A 21,406-nucleotide genomic window follows, 5' to 3' on the forward strand; every position below is an offset into this window, starting at 1 on the left:
ATGCAGAACAATGGCCCCCACATAGTCCTCCATGCAGAACAATGGCCCCCACATAGTCCTCCATGCAGAACAATGGCCCCCACATAGTCCTCCATGCAGAACAATGGCCCCCACATAGTCCTCCATGCAGAACAATGGCCCCCACATAGTCCTCCATGCAGAACAATGGCCCCCACATAGTCCTCCATGCAGAACAATGGCCCCCACATAGTCCTCCATGCAGAACAATGGCCCCCACATAGTCCTCCATGCAGAACAATGGCCCCCACATAGTCCTCCATGCAGAACAATGGCCCCCACATAGTCCTCCATGCAGAACAATGGCCCCCACATAGTCCTCCATGCAGAACAATGGCCCCCACATAGTCCTCCATGCAGAACAATGGCCCCCACATAGTCCTCCATGCAGAACAATGGCCCCCACACAGTCCTCCATGCAGAACAATGGCCCCCACACAGTCCTCCATGCAGAACAATGGCCCCCACACAGTCCTCCATGCAGAACAATGGCCCCCACACAGTCCTCCATGCAGAACAATGGCCCCCACACAGTCCTCCATGCAGAACAATGGCCCCCACACAGTCCTCCATGCAGAACAATGGCCCCCACACAGTCCTCCATGCAGAACAATGGCCCCCACACAGTCCTCCATGCAGAACAATGGCCCCCACACAGTCCTCCATGCAGAACAATGGCCCCCACACAGTCCTCCATGCAGAACAATGGCCCCCACACAGTCCTCCATGCAGAACAATGGCCCCCACACAGTCCTCCATGCAGAACAATGGCCCCCACACAGTCCTCCATGCAGAACAATGGCCCCCACACAGTCCTCCATGCAGAACAATGGCCCCCACACAGTCCTCCATGCAGAACAATGGCCCCCACACAGTCCTCCATGCAGAACAATGGCCCCCACACAGTCCTCCATGCAGAACAATGGCCCCCACACAGTCCTCCATGCAGAACAATGGCCCCCACACAGTCCTCCATGCAGAACAATGGCCCCCACACAGTCCTCCATGCAGAACAATGGCCCCCACACAGTCCTCCATGCAGAACAATGGCCCCCACACAGTCCTCCATGCAGAACAATGGCCCCCACACAGTCCTCCATGCAGAACAATGGCCCCCACACAGTCCTCCATGCAGAACAATGGCCCCCACACAGTCCTCCATGCAGAACAATGGCCCCCACACAGTCCTCCATGCAGAACAATGGCCCCCACACAGTCCTCCATGCAGAACAATGGCCCCCACATAGTCCTCCATGCAGAACAATGGCCCCCACATAGTCCTCCATGCAGAACAATGGCCCCCACATAGTCCTCCATGCAGAACAATGGCCCCCACACAGTCCTCCATGCAGAACAATGGCCCCCACACAGTCCTCCATGCAGAACAATGGCCCCCACACAGTCCTCCATGCAGAACAATGGCCCCCACACAGTCCTCCATGCAGAACAATGGCCCCCACACAGTCCTCCATGCAGAACAATGGCCCCCACACAGTCCTCCATGCAGAACAATGGCCCCCACACAGTCCTCCATGCAGAACAATGGCCCCCACACAGTCCTCCATGCAGAACAATGGCCCCCACACAGTCCTCCATGCAGAACAATGGCCCCCACATAGTCCTCCATGCAGAACAATGGCCCCCACATAGTCCTCCATGCAGAACAATGGCCCCCACATAGTCCTCCATGCAGAACAATGGCCCCCACATAGTCCTCCATGCAGAACAATGGCCCCCACATAGTCCTCCATGCAGAACAATGGCCCCCACATAGTCCTCCATGCAGAACAATGGCCCCCACATAGTCCTCCATGCAGAACAATGGCCCCCACATAGTCCTCCATGCAGAACAATGGCCCCCACATAGTCCTCCATGCAGAACAATGGCCCCCACATAGTCCTCCATGCAGAACAATGGCCCCCACATAGTCCTCCATGCAGAACAATGGCCCCCACATAGTCCTCCATGCAGAACAATGGCCCCCACATAGTCCTCCATGCAGAACAATGGCCCCCACATAGTCCTCCATGCAGAACAATGGCCCCCACACAGTCCTCCATGCAGAACAATGGCCCCCACACAGTCCTCCATGCAGAACAATGGCCCCCACACAGTCCTCCATGCAGAACAATGGCCCCCACACAGTCCTCCATGCAGAACAATGGCCCCCACACAGTCCTCCATGCAGAACAATGGCCCCCACACAGTCCTCCATGCAGAACAATGGCCCCCACACAGTCCTCCATGCAGAACAATGGCCCCCACACAGTCCTCCATGCAGAACAATGGCCCCCACACAGTCCTCCATGCAGAACAATGGCCCCCACACAGTCCTCCATGCAGAACAATGGCCCCCACATAGTCCTCCATGCAGAACAATGGCCCCCACATAGTCCTCCATGCAGAACAATGGCCCCCACATAGTCCTCCATGCAGAACAATGGCCCCCACATAGTCCTCCATGCAGAACAATGGCCCCCACATAGTCCTCCATGCAGAACAATGGCCCCCACATAGTCCTCCATGCAGAACAATGGCCCCCACATAGTCCTCCATGCAGAACAATGGCCCCCACATAGTCCTCCATGCAGAACAATGGCCCCCACATAGTCCTCCATGCAGAACAATGGCCCCCACATAGTCCTCCATGCAGAACAATGGCCCCCACATAGTCCTCCATGCAGAACAATGGCCCCCACATAGTCCTCCATGCAGAACAATGGCCCCCACATAGTCCTCCATGCAGAACAATGGCCCCCACATAGTCCTCCATGCAGAACAATGGCCCCCACATAGTCCTCCATGCAGAACAATGGCCCCCACATAGTCCTCCATGCAGAACAATGGCCCCCACATAGTCCTCCATGCAGAACAATGGCCCCCACATAGTCCTCCATGCAGAACAATGGCCCCCACATAGTCCTCCATGCAGAACAATGGCCCCCACATAGTCCTCCATGCAGAACAATGGCCCCCACATAGTCCTCCATGCAGAACAATGGCCCCCACATAGTCCTCCATGCAGAACAATGGCCCCCACATAGTCCTCCATGCAGAACAATGGCCCCCACATAGTCCTCCATGCAGAACAATGGCCCCCACATAGTCCTCCATGCAGAACAATGGCCCCCACATAGTCCTCCATGCAGAACAATGGCCCCCACATAGTCCTCCATGCAGAACAATGGCCCCCACATAGTCCTCCATGCAGAACAATGGCCCCCACATAGTCCTCCATGCAGAACAATGGCCCCCACATAGTCCTCCATGCAGAACAATGGCCCCCACATAGTCCTCCATGCAGAACAATGGCCCCCACATAGTCCTCCATGCAGAACAATGGCCCCCACATAGTCCTCCATGCAGAACAATGGCCCCCACATAGTCCTCCATGCAGAACAATGGCCCCCACATAGTCCTCCATGCAGAACAATGGCCCCCACATAGTCCTCCATGCAGAACAATGGCCCCCACATAGTCCTCCATGCAGAACAATGGCCCCCACATAGTCCTCCATGCAGAACAATGGGCCCCACATAGTCCTCCATGCAGAACAATGGGCCCCACATAGTCCTCCATGCAGAACAATGGGCCCCACATAGTCCTCCATGCAGAACAATGGGCCCCACATAGTCCTCCATGCAGAACAATGGGCCCCACATAGTCCTCCATGCAGAACAATGGGCCCCACATGGGGGTGGTGGTTCTGGTGTTGCGGGTCAGATTTGGCCCATGGGCCAGAGTTTGACATGCATGCTTTACACCTAGCTTCAGGAGTCCCCTGCCAGCACGAACTATACTCCCAGCATCCTATTTAGTGGTTCCATATGATACCTGCAGAGAGAACTCTCTACATTTGCATAGCAGTGGATGAGGCAGCTGATCTTGGGCTCCATCGTACACCCAGCTGGAGTCTGAGGAGGTAATCCTTCTGTAGCAGCTCGGCATCCTTGCATGGCCCCAACCTTTCGCTGGTTTCCCCATGGAGCAGCACCTAAACAGGGATTGCAGGTGGTGGTCCAAATTCTGCTCTTTCAGAGAGGGGAAGATGGTCAACCCTGCAAATTTGGATGAGTCCCTCAATGTTTTCGACTGTGTGTTCCAAGGACACAGACACAGTTTAAGTCGGGCTAGGGGCAGAACTGTTCATCACCAGGCCCCTCCATATCCCTGACCCCATAGGAGCCAGATGGGAAGCCACCGTTGACAGTAATCTACTGATGACAAGTATGTGACATCAATCAATTTGAATTGTAATACTTGTTTTTTGATTATCCAAATATCTTGTGTTGTAGGGTCCATTCATTTCCTTGCATTAGCGTATCCACAGATATTGGTGAGGTAAGTTTGTTTTTTCCTTCATTGTTTGAGGTAATTGATCACTTATTTTAGGTTCTCATCACATGCTGTTCCTATAAATAATACAAAAGAATTAATTTCACAACACAAAAAATATATAATTTAAAGTGCTAGCTGGAATTTTTGTATTTTTTTTTCTTATGAGGATAAGAACTTAAAGAAGTTGTTCACTGCTTGGACAACTCCTTCTCATACCCCACGCTCAGCCCGGATAAAATAAAAAAGCTTATACTCCCCTCCCATGCTGGCTCTGTTCCGTGGTGTCTCGCTCTCTCCAGGGCTCCCGTGCAGTTGTTGTGACACGTGAGCCCGGCGCCCAATCAGTGCTGGCGTCACTGTCTTCGCCTCCTGTCGAATTGAACATGAAGAGGAAGTGAGAGATCAGCCGCAGCCTGGACTTCCTCTTCATGTTCAATTTGTCTGTAGGTGGAGACAGTGACGCCAGTGCTGATTGGGCACCACGTGCCACAACAACCACCCACCGGCAGCCCTAGGACCGCGAGTGCGGACACCACTGGAACGGTGCCAGCATGGGAGGTGAGTGTAGGCTTTTTTATTTTATCGGGGCCAAACATTTCGATCAAGAAGGTTTTGTCCTACTAGTGGACAACCCCTTTAATGGCAGATAGTTGCTTAATACCTGCCTGTTCTGCAAAGTGCCGATTAAAAAGGTCAAGAAAAAGACTTCAGGAAAAACAGCACTGACAGTTTCCTGAAGTATCAGCATCTATAAGATATGCTGTGTGCATATACCCTTAGATTTCCACTCTAACTTTTTGCAAGTTCTAGCTTAAAATATAAAATATCAAGCTGCACAGTCCCTTATTTTTTTTTTTTTTCAAAGAAAAGTTGTGAGGGCAGTGGAAAAAGCAGTTATTTTTTATGCAAGCCTTTCAGCAGGAAATTAAATTGTTGTGTTTTGTTATTTTTAACGTTGAAAAACTGGAGTAAGGATTACCGTATCTTAAATGTTTTACATTTTCTGCAGAATTATGTAGCTTAGTTCAGGTATTCTTGGTTTTTGAATCAAGGCTTGCTCATGATTGAAATGGTTCTCCTTGATTAGAAAATAGGTGGCATTTCGCTTTTTATCACAGAACCACCTTTTAAACTCCCCAACCTTCCTTCCTCAATGTTTATAAACTTTTAGGAACACTTAGGCTGTGTGCCCACTATGCGTTTTTTAAGCGTTTCCACAGCGGCAATTCCATTGCAGAAACGCTTAAAAAACGCTTGGTAGAAGGTCTGCCATGTTCCCCAATGATGATCCGCATGTGCTGTGCACATGCTGCGGAAATTTCCGCTGCGGATTATCATTGCGGAAAAATCCGCAACACTACCATTTATTTTGAGGAAGTTCGTCGTTTTCGCCGCCATTGACTTGCATTGGAACGCATGGAATCCGCATCACTGGATCTGCACATGCGGATTCAATGCATTTCAATGTGCGGATAGTACCCGGGTTTGGAGAAGAGGAGACTCTCCTCCGGACCCCGGTACCATAGTACCTGTAAAAAAAAATAAAAATGAATAAAATAAAAAATAAATATTATACTTAACTTCTGATGGCCCCCAGTGTCCTTGTCTCGGCTTGCCGGCAGCTCGCGGTAGACTAAAGGTCCTTTAAGCTACTGTGAGCTGCCGGCAAGCTGAGACAAGGACACCGCGGGCCCTCAGAAGGTAAATATAATATTTATTTCTCCAATCCCCTCCACGACAGCACACCTGGAGGTAGCCTCCCCATCCTAATTAGGGACCGGAAAACAAGAGGTTAAATAGCCCCTCCCCGCTACCATCCCAAGTGTTTTCCTGTCCCTATGGGATGAAGAGGCTGCCTGGGGTGCCTGCGGCCGGCGAGCAGGGCCCTATTAAATTTACCTGGCCGGGCTATAGGGAGCGATCGCCTCCAGCCTTCCTTCCCTGGCAGCTCCCGTTTCCCTCGGGAGCAGGACCCCCTCACTCGTCTGCGCCTTCGAGTAAACTGAGTGGGGTTTGGGGGCTGGGGGCCTCCTGTAGCTCCCCAGCCAGAGTCTCCTCTATCCTCCATGGCAGCATTCTGGCGCGCATGCAGGATGCGCCGGAAGTCAGGTTTTCGGCCTGCGGGACGTCCCTTCCGGTGCGTTCCACCGTGGAACGCATGGGGCCACGGCGGGAAGTTCAAACTGGAAAGCTGCGGTTTGCCCAGGAATGGAGGATCTTTCACCGGATAGGTGGAAATTTGACGCTGGATCTCGGTCTCCTCTATAAAAGACCCAGATAAGAAGACACCATTAAGGTAGGACAGAATATTCTGCTACTATGGAGGGTGTTGTTCCAAAGCCTGCGTCTGCAGAGCCCAGCGCTAACCCGGCCCCAGTAAGTACTAGGTCCAAGGTTATTCCGCACTTTCTTTTGAGCAGGATCCCAAATATATTTTAAATCTCCCCTTTTTTAATTTTAGGGAAACAAGGATCCTGCACCGAGAGTAGGAGAAAATACTACAGTTAGCAAATGTGCCAGCTGTAGGAAAAAGCTTGCTTCAGGGCATAAGAAACCCCTATGCCAGAAATGCACTAACAGCATTGTGAAGGAACAACAGCCCTCCCTTATGTCAGGGGAATGGTTCGGCAGGGGAATGGTTCGGCAGGAAATATAATCCTCCCTAGCCACCTTCTCACAGTCATTCTCGCAAGCCAGAGGTGAGGGTCCGTCTCCACCAAAAAGGAGAAAGTATACGGTTAGGGATACCTCTGATTCCGAAGAATTGGCATCTATGGAGGAACCTGAGGAAGGGGTCCTAAGTGAAGATCATGAGGAGGATAGGAAATAATACTCTTCTGCCGAGAATATGGAAGAATTGTCGCAGCTGAGAGACACTATGCAGGTGGAAGATGAGGAGAAAACCCGTACAGTTCAGGGCGAGATGTTTGGGGTTCTGAAATCCAAGAAGAAGTTAGTGTTCCCGGTGTATGACAACATTCGGAGTCTAATTTTGGATGAATAGGAGTCACTTGAAAAAAGGTTTAGTGTTGCAGGAGAAATGAAGGATAGATTCCCTCTGGATGAAAATGCGGCTAAACTATGGACGGAAGTTCCGAAGGTTGATGCGCAAGTGGCAAGGGTAGCGAATAAAACAACCTTTCCCTTGGAAGACTCGTCCCAGCTCAAGGATCGGATTGGAAGATGGACAGTCTGCTAAGGAAGACATGGCCAACATTGGCTGCTTCACTGAAGACGAATATCGCTTCGACTTGTGTAGCTCGTTCCATGTTTCTCTGGCTCTAACAATTAGAGGAAAGTCTCTGGAAAGGTACTCCTCGGGAGGACCTCCTGGCATCTCTTCCTTTGCTGCAAAAGGCCACTGGATTCCTAGCTGATGCCTCGGCGGAGTCTGTCAAGATTGCGGCAAGATCGGTGGCCTTATCTAATTCTACAAGAAGAGCTCAATGGTTGACGATGTGGAGTGGGGACAACACATCAAAATCTAAGCTTTGCTCCATCCCGTTTAAAGGAGAGTATATGTTTGGAGCAGTCCTGGACGAGTTGTTGGAGAAAGCATTCGACAAGAAGTCTCTGCCTGAGCCGAAGAATCCAAGAAACTTCAGGAAGAGACTATTTCTTCCCCCTCAACAACAGAAGCAAGCATTTCAGCACAGAGGCAAGGGTAAAACCAGTCGCTGGAGTTACCATAAAGGGGGAAGAGGAAGGAATATTTTTCAAGGTTCTAGGCAACACAGACAATGACGCCAAGAAGGTAGGAGGCAGAATTGCAAGCTTCCTTCCTCAATGGCAGTTAATATCTTCAGACAGAAAACTCCTGGACATGGTGACGGTAGGAGCTGAAATAGACTTTGCTATCTACCCTCCAAGAAGGATAGAAGTAGCGTCTTTACCATCGACAAGATTACACAAGTTCCTAATGTCAGGTCTTCAAAATCTTCAAAACTCGGGAGTTATTTCACCAGTGCCAAGCATGGAACAAGGAGAAGGTCATTATTCTCAGGTATTTCTGTTAAAAAAGGTTTCAGGTTCTTACAGGATAATCCTCAATCTAAAACATCTCAACCAATATGTGAAATACAGAAGGTTCAAGATGGAGTAGATAAGGTCCACGATTCCATTGATTGGGAAAGGATTTGTCATGGCAACAGTAGACCTGCAAGAGGCATACTACCATGTGCCAATTCATCCAGCCTACAGAAAATTTCTCAGATTTGCCGTAAGTCAGAACCGAAAGGTACTTTATTTTCTATTCAATGTACTCCCCTTCGGAATTTCGTCGGTACCCCGTCGGTTTACAAAGATCATGGCAGAGGTGGTAGCTTGTCTAAGAAAACAGAATATCAGCATGGTCCCCTATTTAGAAGATTTTTTGGGATGGCTCCCTCAGTTTCAAGTTTGGAAAGAGACCTTCAGATGACCCTCCAGGTCCTGGAATCTTTAGGATGGTTGATAAACTACAAGAAGTCAGATCTGATTCCCTCCACCAGGAAGACCTTCTTGGGAATTCTCCTGGATTCTCAGCAGCAAGCCTCTTTTCTGCCAAAAGAGAAGCAGATTCAGTTAATGTCGAAAGTTTATGCACTGAAGAACCGGAGCAGATTGTCAATAAGATTCGCCATGTCCGTCCTCTGGTCCATGACCTCATCTATTCAAGCAGTACCTTAGGCTCAAGCACATTCAAAGGTCCTTCAAAACTACATCCTTTCCTGTTGGGACAGAGCTCCAAGTTCCCTCTGCACCAGGATTCATCTGCCAGAGAAGGTGAAAGCAGCTTTAAAGTGGTGGCTCTGTCCAGAAAATCTGGAGAAAGTTTCAGCATGGATTCAACTTCCCTCATCAGTCAAGACAGACGCAAGCAAAAGGGGATGGGGAGCAGTAGTCTCCCACGTGGCCTTCCAAGGAGTCTGGTCACAAGAAATAGCAGAGCAGTCCTCAAACCTAAGAGAACTGAAACCGGTGGAGGAAACCCTATGGGCAGCCAATTCTCTGCTTCAGGGGTCACATGTCAGAGTCTACTCGGACAATATGACAACTGTAGCTCACTTGAGACATCAGGGAAGTACAAGAAACAGGAGATTGCAGATGATCTCAGAAAGGATCTTCCACTGGGTGGAGCATCATCTACTATCCTTGTCGGCTTTGCACCTGAGGGGCTCCGACAACTATCGGGCAGATCTGTTGAGCAGGAAAGACATTCATCCAGGGGAGTGGAGTCTGAACTCGAAGATATTTCAGATGATTGTTCAGAAGTGGGGATACCCAGATGTAAACCTGTCTGCGAACCAGAGAAACACAAAAGTAAGAGCCTTTTTCTCCTTGGACCCCGAGGATTCAGCAACAGGGATAGATGCATTCGCTCACCCTTGGGAAGTCGGGCTCACTTATGCCTTTCCCCTGATTCCGTTAATTCCAAGGACCTTACAAAAATTCAGGTCTGAAGGGGTCAAGACGATCCTAATAGCCCGTGTGGCCTAAAAGAGCATGGTTCGGAACATTGAGCAGTCTAAAAATGGAGGATCCATTGATGCTTCCTCAAATCCACAATCTGCTGCATCAGGGCCCGATCTACCATCCAGCCCCTCAGAATTTGTCTCTAGTGGCTTGGCTTCTGAGACCGCCCTCTTAAAAGCCAGAGGTTTCTTAGTACAGGTGATCCATACACTGCAGAAAAGCAGAAAACAGGTCACGAATTCCATCTATGAAAAAATCTGGAAAGCTTTCAAGCTGTGGTATGAGCCTCGTCCATTAGATCCTTTTCGGCCTGACGTGGCCAGAATCTTTGATTTCCTACAGAACGTTCTGTCTAAAGGATAAAGACCAAACACACTGAAGGTCCAAGTCTCAGCTTTAAGCTCCTATTTTGATACTGATTTGACACAGAACAGATGGATTAAAAGGTTCATGATAGCTGCTTCTCGGATGAATCCAACAAGAGCTAAAATTGTTCCACCTTGGGATCTCAACATAGTTCTTAGAGGCCTAACTATTCATCCTTTCGAACCAATAGCTGAGGCACACATAGACAAATTGTCTTGGAAAGCTGCATTGCTTATAGCTCTGACTACAGCCAGGAGAGTGGGTGAAATCCAAGCCCGGTCTATCAGAGAGCCTTATTGTCGTATTTTGGAGGACAGGATCATCCTCCAGTTGGAACCTTCTTTTCTGCTCAAGGTGTCGTCTGATTTTCATATGTCTCAGCCCATAATTCTTCCATCATTCTGTCAAATTCCATCAAATAGCAAGGAAGAAGAATTCCACGCGTTGGACCTAAGAAGGACTATAATTCGCTATTTGAGTGAGACTGAAACTTGGAGGAAGGATCAGAACCTATTTGTTCAATATGGAGGCCCCAATAAAGGGAAGAAAATTGCAAAAAATACGCTAGCAAATTGGATTAAGAAAGCAATTTGTGAAACATACATAGTTCAAGATTTGCCTCCTCCGGAATCCTTGAAAGCTCATTCTACTAGAGCTATGTCTGTCTCCTGGGCGGAAAAGGCTAGTGCATCCATCGAGCAGATTTGCAGGGCAGCTACGTGGTAGTCTGTCCATACCTTTGCTAAACATTATAGACTAGATGTAATATCAATTAGAGACTTAGCATTTGGAAGGAAAGTCCTTCAGGCTGTTGTCCCTCCCTAAAATTCATTCTTTGGTATTACTCCTGGTGTGCTGTCGTGGAGGGGATTGGAGAAAATAGAATTAGACTTACCGGTAATTCGGTTTCTAAGACCCTCCACGACAGCACGGGTAATTCCCACCCATTCCTTATTAATGGAAAAATCCTTAGTGTTAATAAAATATTTAGAGCATTCATACTGTGTGGTCCTTTGAAAACACTGGGGATGGTAGCGGGGAGGGGCTATTTAACCTCTTGTGTTCCTGTCCCTAATTAGGATGGGGAGGCTACCTCCAGGTGTGCTGTCGTGGAGGGTCTTAGAAACCGAATTACCGGTAAGTGTAATTCTATTTTTTTTTTTTTTTTTTTTTACCATTCTTTCGGTCACACTATTGAAGTCCATGCCAGTTGTATGGATTTATATAGTGTGACCAAGTTGTCAAGCACTTTCCAAGTGATGCTAAAATCGCTTGGAAAGCGCTTGACAACCCGCATGCGGAAATGCAAGTGAAGAACGCTTCACTTCCGCATGTCCCTGGCAGGAAAACGCATGTACAATCCGCATGCGTTTTTTTCTGCCAGTGAGATGCAGAAACGCTCAGGAAAAATCCAGAGCATTTCTGCATCGTGGGCACATAGCCTAAGACTATATTGTAAAATTAAGTAGACAAGCCTATTCAGACTGATGGCCTAACTAGTGCACAGATATAGGGATTAACATTTTAATTTAAGACTTCCCCAGGAATGTCACCAAAATGCCTGTTTTAAGGCAGGATTGGCACAAACCCATCATCTCTTGTAGGTTGTGACAAGTATGCAAAGACTCTACTCCGCATTTGGGTTTAGCACACCACTTGTATAACTGCTGCAACAGAGTCATCTAGTGGCCACAGCAAACATTGCAAAACACCTGCCAAACTGGAGTTCAATATTGTCTGCATTAATAAAAATTATAAATGCATTACTACAGTCATGGCTAAAAGTTTTGAGACTGACACAATTTTTGGTTTTCACAAAGTTTGCTGCTTCAGTTTTTATAGTGACATTTTGCATTAACTGTACATTGTTTTATGAAAAGATGAATTCCAGAAAAATCAGTCATTCCTTGCTAGGAAAATACTTTTAATCACAAAAGCCTCATTTCAACTGAAATTGATCCTTGCCATTCATTACATAATTTCAGTGATTCAGCTGAAGAGAAAGTGTTAGCAGATGCATTGTTTTCATTAACACTCTGTTATGTTAATTGAATTTTAAGAGCAGACTGGTTGCTTTAAGACGGGAATGGTGGTTGAAATAATTGTCTTCTGTTAACCAAGTTAACCCCAAAGAAATATGTACAGTCATCATTACTTTGTATCAAAAGGGCTTTACAGCCAAGGAAATTGCTGCTTGTAAGATTGCCCCTAAATCAACTATTTATTGGATCATCAAGAACTTCAAAGGGAGACAAGTTCAATTGCTGTGATTAAGGCTTCAGGGCACCCATAAAAGTCCATTAAAGCGCAACCGTCATATTAATTTTTATTTCATCAATCTATAATACACAGTAAAATAGCTACTTTTGAAATATATATTATTGGAAAAATTTGTTTTTTTTTTCTCTACCAGAATTGATCAGTCATTGTCAAAATTCTCAATTGTGAGATAAAAGTTGTATTTATTGAAGACAGACTTTTCCATTACTGAGATAGATGACCGTTGCATAGAATCTGATCAGTAGCCACTCTCATTTCATAAATCAATGTTAAAATGAAGTGTTAGACCTTCTAAAGTGGATTCAGCTATGGGAGCAGGTAAACACCAGTGCAGAGCTTGCTCAGGGATGACCGCAGGCTGGTGTGTTAGAAAAGTTTTTTTTTTTGTTTGTTTTTTTTTTTAAGACAGCTAGGCATTCTTCAAGAAGTACATGGATTGGACTACACATGACTAGGGTTAAAGAAGTGCTCCCATTAAAATTTTTACCTTTTTATATATTGCAATCATCATACTACATGGCACTATGTACTTACAATTGCTCATTTACCCTTCTATCCAGTTAATTTTTCTCTTTTCCATTAAGTCTATGATATCATATGATTAAAAACTGACTAACTGAATCCTTCAAATCTCTATGTAGTAACAGGAGGTAAATTTTGCCTACATGACTCATCAGTTACTGCAAAAGTCAATGGCAGGGGGAGGAGCGGAGCAGCTGGATCAGGATCTGGTTGAAGAGGGGAATGATTTTAGCAGGGACAAGAGACTTCCTGTTTCTACAAAGAGCAGAGAAAAGAGACAAAAATAGTTGGGTAGAAAGGCTAAATGATCACTTGCCAGTACACAGTGCTATATAATATGATATGATGAGTGCAATATATTAAGAGGATAAAAACTTTGGTAGTACTTATTTTAAGTTATTTTCTCTGACTGGTTTGGAGATCTGGAAGCAAGATTGTATGGAGAAGAAAAGGTGAGAGCTACCATGAGTCATGGGTCATGCCAACAGTAAAGCATCCTGAGACCATTCATGTGTGGGGTTGCTTTCCATCCAAGAGTGGGCTCACTCACAATTTTGAATAAGAACACTGCCATGAATAAAGAATAGTATCTAAACATCCTCTAAGAGCAAGTTCTCCCAAAAATCCAGGTGCAGTTTTTTGATATAGTGCTCCACCATACTGGAAAAAGAATTGTCCATGTCACAAGGCAAAAGTGATAACCAGGTAACTCTGAGAACAAAGCATTGAAGTTTTGCTCCATGACTATGAAATTCCCCTTATCTCAATCCCATTGAGAACCTATGGTTAATCCGCAAAAAGCTGGTTGACAAGCAAATACGCAGAAATTGTGATTAACGCCAACCCATGCAAAAATGGGTTGCCATCAGTCAGGGTTTGGCCCAGAAACTGACATCCAGCTGCCAGGGCAAATTACAGAACTCTTGAAAAATAAGGGACGACACTATAAATATTGAGGCTTTGTATAAACTTGATGTATTTGTCAAAAGTATAAAAACGTATGAAATGCTGATAATTGTACTTCAGTAACCATAGAAACGTTGGACGAGGATCTAAAAACACTGGCGAAGCAAACTGTGAAAACCAAAGTTTCAGTCTCAAAACTTTTTGCCATGAATGTATATGAAAAATGATGTCAAAGGTTATAATTAATCTAGCAATGTGTAAGTGAGAGATTGAATTTAATTACAAAAATTGAGATAAAGAAGGAAAAAAAACAAAAACTGATTCATTGTGTGCTTATTGGTGTCATATGTATTTTTATAAACCGGTATGTAGTATGACAAATTCCAACTGCACTTGACTGAATGGCTTCAACTGTGAACACACCAAAAATTGAACCTTATACGTATTCCGCTACATTCACTCGTGACTTTGGACATTCTGTTTTTCTGGCGAATTTTACAATTCCTGCTGCAAATAGATCTAATGCGTAACTGATGTAAACAGGAGAGGTGAGACGCCATTAACAATTTGGGGTCTGTCAGTGTTCCGTTATGTGTCAGAAGCCAGACCTACTAAATAACCAATGGGCCTCTCTGCCTCCGTTTACATCCATTATGCAATGGATCCATTTTGGACATGAATTCTATTGGTTTGGTCTGTTACCAAAAACAGAATAAACAAGGTGTGAACCCAACCCAATACCCCTATATACCCTTTTGTTAAAACTTCTGCGAGCCAGGGGGTGTTTTATTAAGTAATGGATTGGGTGCGTAGATCAATCACCTGTAGATCTCACACTTTTTACCAGACTTTATGCATAAGGGGTCTAGTAGGGAAGCGTTTGCTATTGTTTGATGCTTTAGAAGCTAAAAATTAAGTCCCAGGTAATCTTCAATAATGTAGTGCTAATCTCATCTGTTTCCTCACATGTCGCCCCTCCTTGTTTGTTTGCCCCTTTCAAGTTTGGTAGGAGCATGACTTCAGTGCCACATAAACTCTCGTCAAATGCCACTTATTTTATAGAAAATTTATTATGGGGTGCAAACTGGAGAATTATGAAGGAAGATAGATATTTGCTGTAGAGGCCACCAATATTTGGTTAGGTCTGAGTTCTAAGATCACGGCCAGTCAGGACAAGATTGCTTTCATGGTTTACATAAACATAACACTTGCATGTGGGTGGCCATGCCCGGTACTGCTGCTTATCTGGGTTACTCGTGTTGATCAACAGAGGTCCCAAATGGGTTTTTTCCACGAGCAAAAGTTCATTTTAATCACTAGATCTTAGAATAATAATAATTTCCACCCCTGCCCAGGAGCTGTGGTATGATCAGACCATGTCCATCATGGTCAGACACAGCCATTACACAGTACACAGCAGGGGCACATTTATAAGATTATCTCAGCACAGGGCCATTTAATTTAAACACGTCCAATTGTGGAACTTATCATTCCAAGATCTATTGATTAACATGAACTTTCATTCGTGAGAAAACCGCTTTAAGGTTGGGCCATCAATGGTATTGTCCCAGAGAATCCCTTGACTGTAATTAGAAAAATGTGTCGGCTTTCTTTCAGAAACAGTGTCTGGTATTACAAAATTGAATAAACTGGAATGGAGTTGCAGTCCCACTCACAACCTGATGGTCAGTGATGTCGTTGTTTCTGAAAGAAAGCAGCCATGTTTTTCTAATCCTGAGCAACCCCATTAAACCTTGTAGCTAATGTCATCCATATTCTAAATATTATTGCTTGAATGATTTTCTTTTCTGTTTTAGCTGACAAAACCTCAGGATGATAAACTTGAACACTTTTGGATTGATTTCAATGTGTGCAGCGAGAGTATTTCATTCTACACACGAAATAATGAGGTAAATACAACTTGTAATTCTAGATCTCGGATTAAAAAGATTTTAAATTGCATTTGCTGTAGTCTATTAACAAAGATTCACCATGTAAAACTGAGGCAAACTGTACCCTCACCACCCAGTACTATTGCTAAGGCAGATCAGCCTGTGAGGGCTTTATTTTCATTGACTTTACATTTCATTTTTTATACTCCATCATTCACTTGAAACTTTGCACAAATCAATAGTCTAAGCGAATATAAGAAGCTTTGTACTGTATCTTATCAGAGAAATGAGTTCAGAAAGGCGTATGTCAGTAGGATCAATAATAATCTTTTTGTTTATATACGCCAACATATTCCACAGCGCTTTACAATTCAGACAATTTACAGACATTGTGAGCCCCAATGGGAACAGTATCCATAATCTACATTCCCTATCTGTCTTTGGGTTGTGGGAGGAAACCGGAGAACCCAGGGGAAACCCACACAAACACGGGGAGAACATACAAACTCCTTGCAGATGTTGTCCTTGGTGGGATTTGATCCCAGGACCCCAGCGCTGCAGTGCTAACCACTGAGCCACCGTGCTGCCTTCCTAAGCTGTATATATGAGCATGCAAGTCATAGGAAGCTGAATAAAATAATACCTGCATATCTGCAATTGGATGTTTTATTCTGGAGAAATCCACATTTTTATTTTATGTAAATGAGCTGTTAAGAATGGGTGGGACACAGATCTGCATGTAGAGAGACAGGAAAAGGGCATACAAGACACTTCTTCCCCTCTTTCTTTCATCTTGTACTCATCCGCTGCTCTGGGGAAAAATATAGCTCAAGACTGACTGCCAGCACAACGTGGTGTGATGTTGCAAAGCCTGTTATAGGCACCCTATCACCTGATGTATGCTGCCCAAACCACAGGCAGCATAAATCAAAGCCTAGATGCATGATTGCTGCCAGATAGCACATCAGAGAAAAATATATCACTTTATAGATGAGGAAATACCACTATTCTGCCATCGATGTACGTGGGTGAGATGTGTCTGAGGGATGCGAGCACTGATCATCTCTGTATGAGCAATGGCAGATAATGTTACTCGCTACCCTCACCTCCTATGCTTGACCAGCTGCATGTGGTTAATCCAGGAAAGATGATGCAGTGATGAACTTTAACCAGTTTTATTCACAGTACCTTGATGAGATGAGGCAAGATGCCAGGAAAGATGAAGGGATAAAGATGAGGTAGGCCAAGGAGGGTAGATGTAAATCCTCTCTTCAGACCTGATGCACGTGCTGCAAGATGGCACTGACCAGCAGAAACGACGTGAGGAAACCAGATAGGAGTTGCAGCAAAAGAGGCATTATGGGAAATCACAGTCATAATACATGAACAACATATTATAACAATGGCCAGTAGATTGCAGCAAAGTACAACAAACACTAATAATAATATCTATATATGATAATGAGTGAAATAAGCCTTATAACATTAGGCAAACGTTCCTGAAATGGTTGAAAGCCTTTGTAGATGATTAACTGAACAACACAACCACTTTTAACATGTTAAGAACCAGACATTTTATTAAACTCCAAGTATGTTCCCACATAGTGTAAATGCAGTGCGTTAGAAAATCTGCAGCATTTTGTTTCAGCATGGTACATTAGATTTTTAGAAATCTCATGCACACACTGTGATAAATATCTGCAATGTAAATTGACAATGCGGCAGACTTGAAATCTACAGATCATCAATTTAGCCTGCGTATGTCTGTACTTATTTAACCCCTTGCATAGTAAAGACTGAAAAAATGCGACTAACCTACACCAGTCTTGCAACAATATTCACAGCTGCTGCAGATTTCATTGCAGATTTTTCACTGTAGGCGGTCAGCAGTGGAAGCACACATGTGAACATACCCTTAAAGGGGTTTTCCCATGAACAAAGTTCATTTTAAAAACTAGATCTTGGAATAAAAATGTTTAAATAAAATGTTCCTGTGCTGAGATAATCTTATAAATCTGCCGCTGCGATGTACTGTGTAATGGCTGTGTCTGACCATACATGAACATGGTTGGATCATACCACATCTCCTGGCCAGGGGAGGAAGAAAAAGAGAGTATGATTAAGGTTAAGTGTGCACATAGCATTTTTTATGTATTTTCGCAGCGGTTTTTACGCGTGGAAAGGTAGCAAAAACGCTTGGTAATCGGTCTGCCAGCTATTGCAATGGTAATCCTGATGTGCTGTGCACATGATGTGGAAATTTCTGCTTAGGATTACCATTGCGTTTTAAAACGCAGCATTTTCGCAGTGTTTCCCGCCCATTGACTTTAATTGAACTGCAGCAAATCCACAGGTTTAATATTTATACCTGCGGATTTGCTGCGGTTCAGTTAAAGTCAATGGGCCGCGGAAATGCTGCATAAATGCTGAGTGGTACCCGAGTCGGCTGGGGAGGACTACTGCTCCTCTCATCTGACCGCTGCTCCCGCTGATAACTGCGAGAGCAGTGCGGCTGAGGGGAGTAGTATTCTCCTCAGCCGACCCGGGACTGCGCGCTGTGGTAAAAAAAAAAAAAAAAAAAACACTTCTCACCTATCCGGCGCCCCCCAGTGTCCTCCTGGTCCTCGTGATGTCATCAGCCTGGGGGTACACTGCCAGTACTGTGCTCGCTCCCAGCAGTGTACATCGCTGTGCTGCCAGGACCTGCGGTCACGTGAGCTCTCAGCTAAAGATCAACTGAGAGCTCACTTGAATAAACTTTACGGCACCGGTTCTGCGTGGGAGCATTCCAAAGAATGTTCCCACCAGTACTGAGGCTGAGGTCACCAGGGCTGATCACCTGATCTTCACCTTATGAACCCATGTAACCTCACTCCTGCAGCAGCATGTACACTGACAGGAGTGATTTTACACTCCTGTCAGTGTACATTGCGGTCTTCTACAGCAGTGACATCAGTGATTGCTGATGTCACTGCTGTAGAAGTGACCCAGATCGCCGAGGGACAATCCAATGGACTACGTCATGACGCCGGACAGGTGAGGGATGTGGTCGTTTTTTATTTTAATTTTTTTTCAGGAGGCGAAGGCTTTGGGTCTGAACTTATAATAAAAAAAAATAATTAAAACAGTATGTGTATTTTTATTTGATTAAAATACTTTATTCTGTCTTTTATTGAAAAAGTGTTGTAAACTTTACTACGGGGTTAGTAGTGGGGGCATTTTATAGACTCCCTCCATCACTAACCTGGGCTTCACGTCAGCCACCAATACAAGGCTGACATGAAACCCAACTCCATTACCCCACTCGCCACCGCTACAGGGCATTGGGAAGAGCGGAGGCTAAGCACCAATTTGGCGCATCTTATGGATTCGCCATATCTAGGACTGCTGAGGGGTGAGATTATTAGCCATGGAGGGGGCTAGTATCCATGGCTCCTTCCCTGGCTATTATCAGCCCGCAGCTGTCTGTTTAGCCTTTTCTGGTTAGATTTTCTAGGAGGACCCTACGTCATTTTTTTTCTGGGGTCCCCTTTTAATCTAGCCAGTAAAGGCTAAACAAACATCTGTGGGCTGATATTAATAGCCAGGGAACATTGTTGTTTAATGGCCCCTTCCCCGGCTACTAATATCAGCCCCCAGCAGTCTGCTTTCCCTCTGCTGGATATAAAATTACGTGGGAGCCCACACCATTTTTTTTTTTTTAAATATTAGACTCGGACGTAGCAGCGCTTTGGACGCATATTTTTGCTGCGTCCAAAATGCTGCATTCTATTGAATGCAGGTAAATCCACATATGTTCACTGAACCATGTGGATTTATTGCATTCAATACTTTCTAGTGGTCAAATTTCCGTTGCGGAGACTAGCGACTTCGCAAGAGAATTTGACATGCTGCGGTCCTGAAAGATGCGCCGCATGTCAGTGTCCACGGGTGATTCGCAGCCTATGATGCACGCATAGTGGACATGGTATTTCTAGAGATCCCATCCACTATGCTGTAACATCTGGACGCTGCGGGTTTGACACTGTATAAACACACAGTATCAAACCCGCAGCGGCTTTTGATCGTGGCCATGTACCAAAACTCACCCACAGCATGTCAATTTCTGTAGCAGACACGCTAGTCTCCGCTACAGATTTTGACCAATTGAAGTGTCATTATATGTGGTGGATTCACATGTACAGACAACAAAAGTGCGGCATTAGAACACCGCATTTTGGTTGCAGCGAAAATACTCTACGTCTAAAGCGCTGCTTGTTGATTTTCGGGGGGACGTAGCAGCTAACGAAACTGCTGTGAGCTGTTAATAATAGCCAGGGACCATATTTGCCTAATGGCGCCTTCTTAGGCTAAAAATAGCTCACAGCTGCCCCAGAAATTACATGAATGGGAATGCTAATGAAGATTGGGTGAATGGGATTTAGCTGACACCTAGCTCTTTTGTTTGGTGATGACAAGGTGTCAATCAGACCCTTTCATCTTCAAACCTAATTAAAGTAAAGAGTGAAACACACAGAGTGAACACGTTATTTGAAATACAACACACATTCTTAAATTAACCAATATACTCACCCCAGTTCTGATGGTAATCCAAGGGTTAAAGCAATATCCCATGTTCCTTTTCAAATAACTTTACTTGGCTCCAAAAATCATACATTAATGTACAAAAACGCATCAAAATGCACGCTTTTTCCGCAGCGTTTTTCCTGCCAAGGAGATGCAGAAACGCTGCAGAAATTTCTGCTTCAAATTCTGAATGTGCGCACATACCCTAAAATGTACTTTGTTTGTAGAACAACCCCCTTTAAGATAAATGTAGTTGGGGGGGCTTTTTCTGTTACTGTTTGAGCAAGATGAGCAAACCTTTAGCACATAGCATCCAGTGACACAATCTGAACCCAAAAAAATCAAAAACCTTTTTTTCCCCTCTGGAGAATTGCACACCAACATATTAACCACACAAGCACGAATAATGCTACTCTCCAGTGTCATTTTCACCCATCTATAATCTCTTTACTCTCTCCTCTGCAGTTTCAGTCTCAGTCTTTGCACAGGCAGCTGCTCTTCACATGTGACAAGGAAACATGAGAGAAGCTAAAGCTGTGTTTTGAGGTCTGGGGAAGGCAGCTAGGAGATTCTCCTGCCTAGTTCTCTCTTGTACTCGCTTGTTAAATTTACTGTGTCGCAGAATGCATCTCCTTGCAGTCACCACTGTACTTACGAGAGCTTCAATCAGCAAGATATCTTGAGTAAACAGTATTTACTTCATACTGGATAAACATGAGATACAATTCAGTGTCACACAGTCCGTGTGCTGCTGACATAACACATTGAGTAAAAGAAAAAAAAAAAAACAGGAAGTAAGAAAACAACCAACAATTGAGCTTCCCTCCCCACGTTACAGCAAGCATATAACTTTACACACTATCGCCATCTGCTGTCTGGTTAGTATAAAGTCCTCCTTTCACTTATAAGTCCTAATTAGTGTTGAGCGATACCTTCCGATATCAGGAAATATCGGATCAGGCCGATACCCAAGAAGTATCGGATATCGCCGATTCAGATACCGGAAACCAATGCAAGTCAATGGGACACAAATATCGGAATGAAAATAAACCCTTTCTTTCCT

The 21,406-nt window shown here is 45.1% G+C and overlaps 1 protein-coding gene across 1 annotated transcript in view; it reads left to right on the forward strand.

Annotated features, from left to right (window-relative positions):
• Positions 1-21,406, forward strand: part of SYCP2L (synaptonemal complex protein 2 like) — a 250,185-nt gene that overhangs the window by 104,800 nt on the left and 123,979 nt on the right. The window contains exons 12-13 of the mRNA XM_073676941.1: positions 4,315-4,360; positions 15,703-15,795. Coding sequence (XP_073533042.1) covers positions 4,315-4,360; positions 15,703-15,795 — 139 coding nt within the window. The remainder of the gene's footprint in view (positions 1-4,314; positions 4,361-15,702; positions 15,796-21,406) is intronic.

Source organism: Phyllobates terribilis, unplaced genomic scaffold (genome assembly GCF_046119375.1).
Source record: "Phyllobates terribilis strain yellow unplaced genomic scaffold, ASM4611937v1 Scaffold_4__5_contigs__length_816908805, whole genome shotgun sequence".
In the NCBI taxonomy this organism is placed as follows: domain Eukaryota; kingdom Metazoa; phylum Chordata; class Amphibia; order Anura; family Dendrobatidae; genus Phyllobates; species Phyllobates terribilis.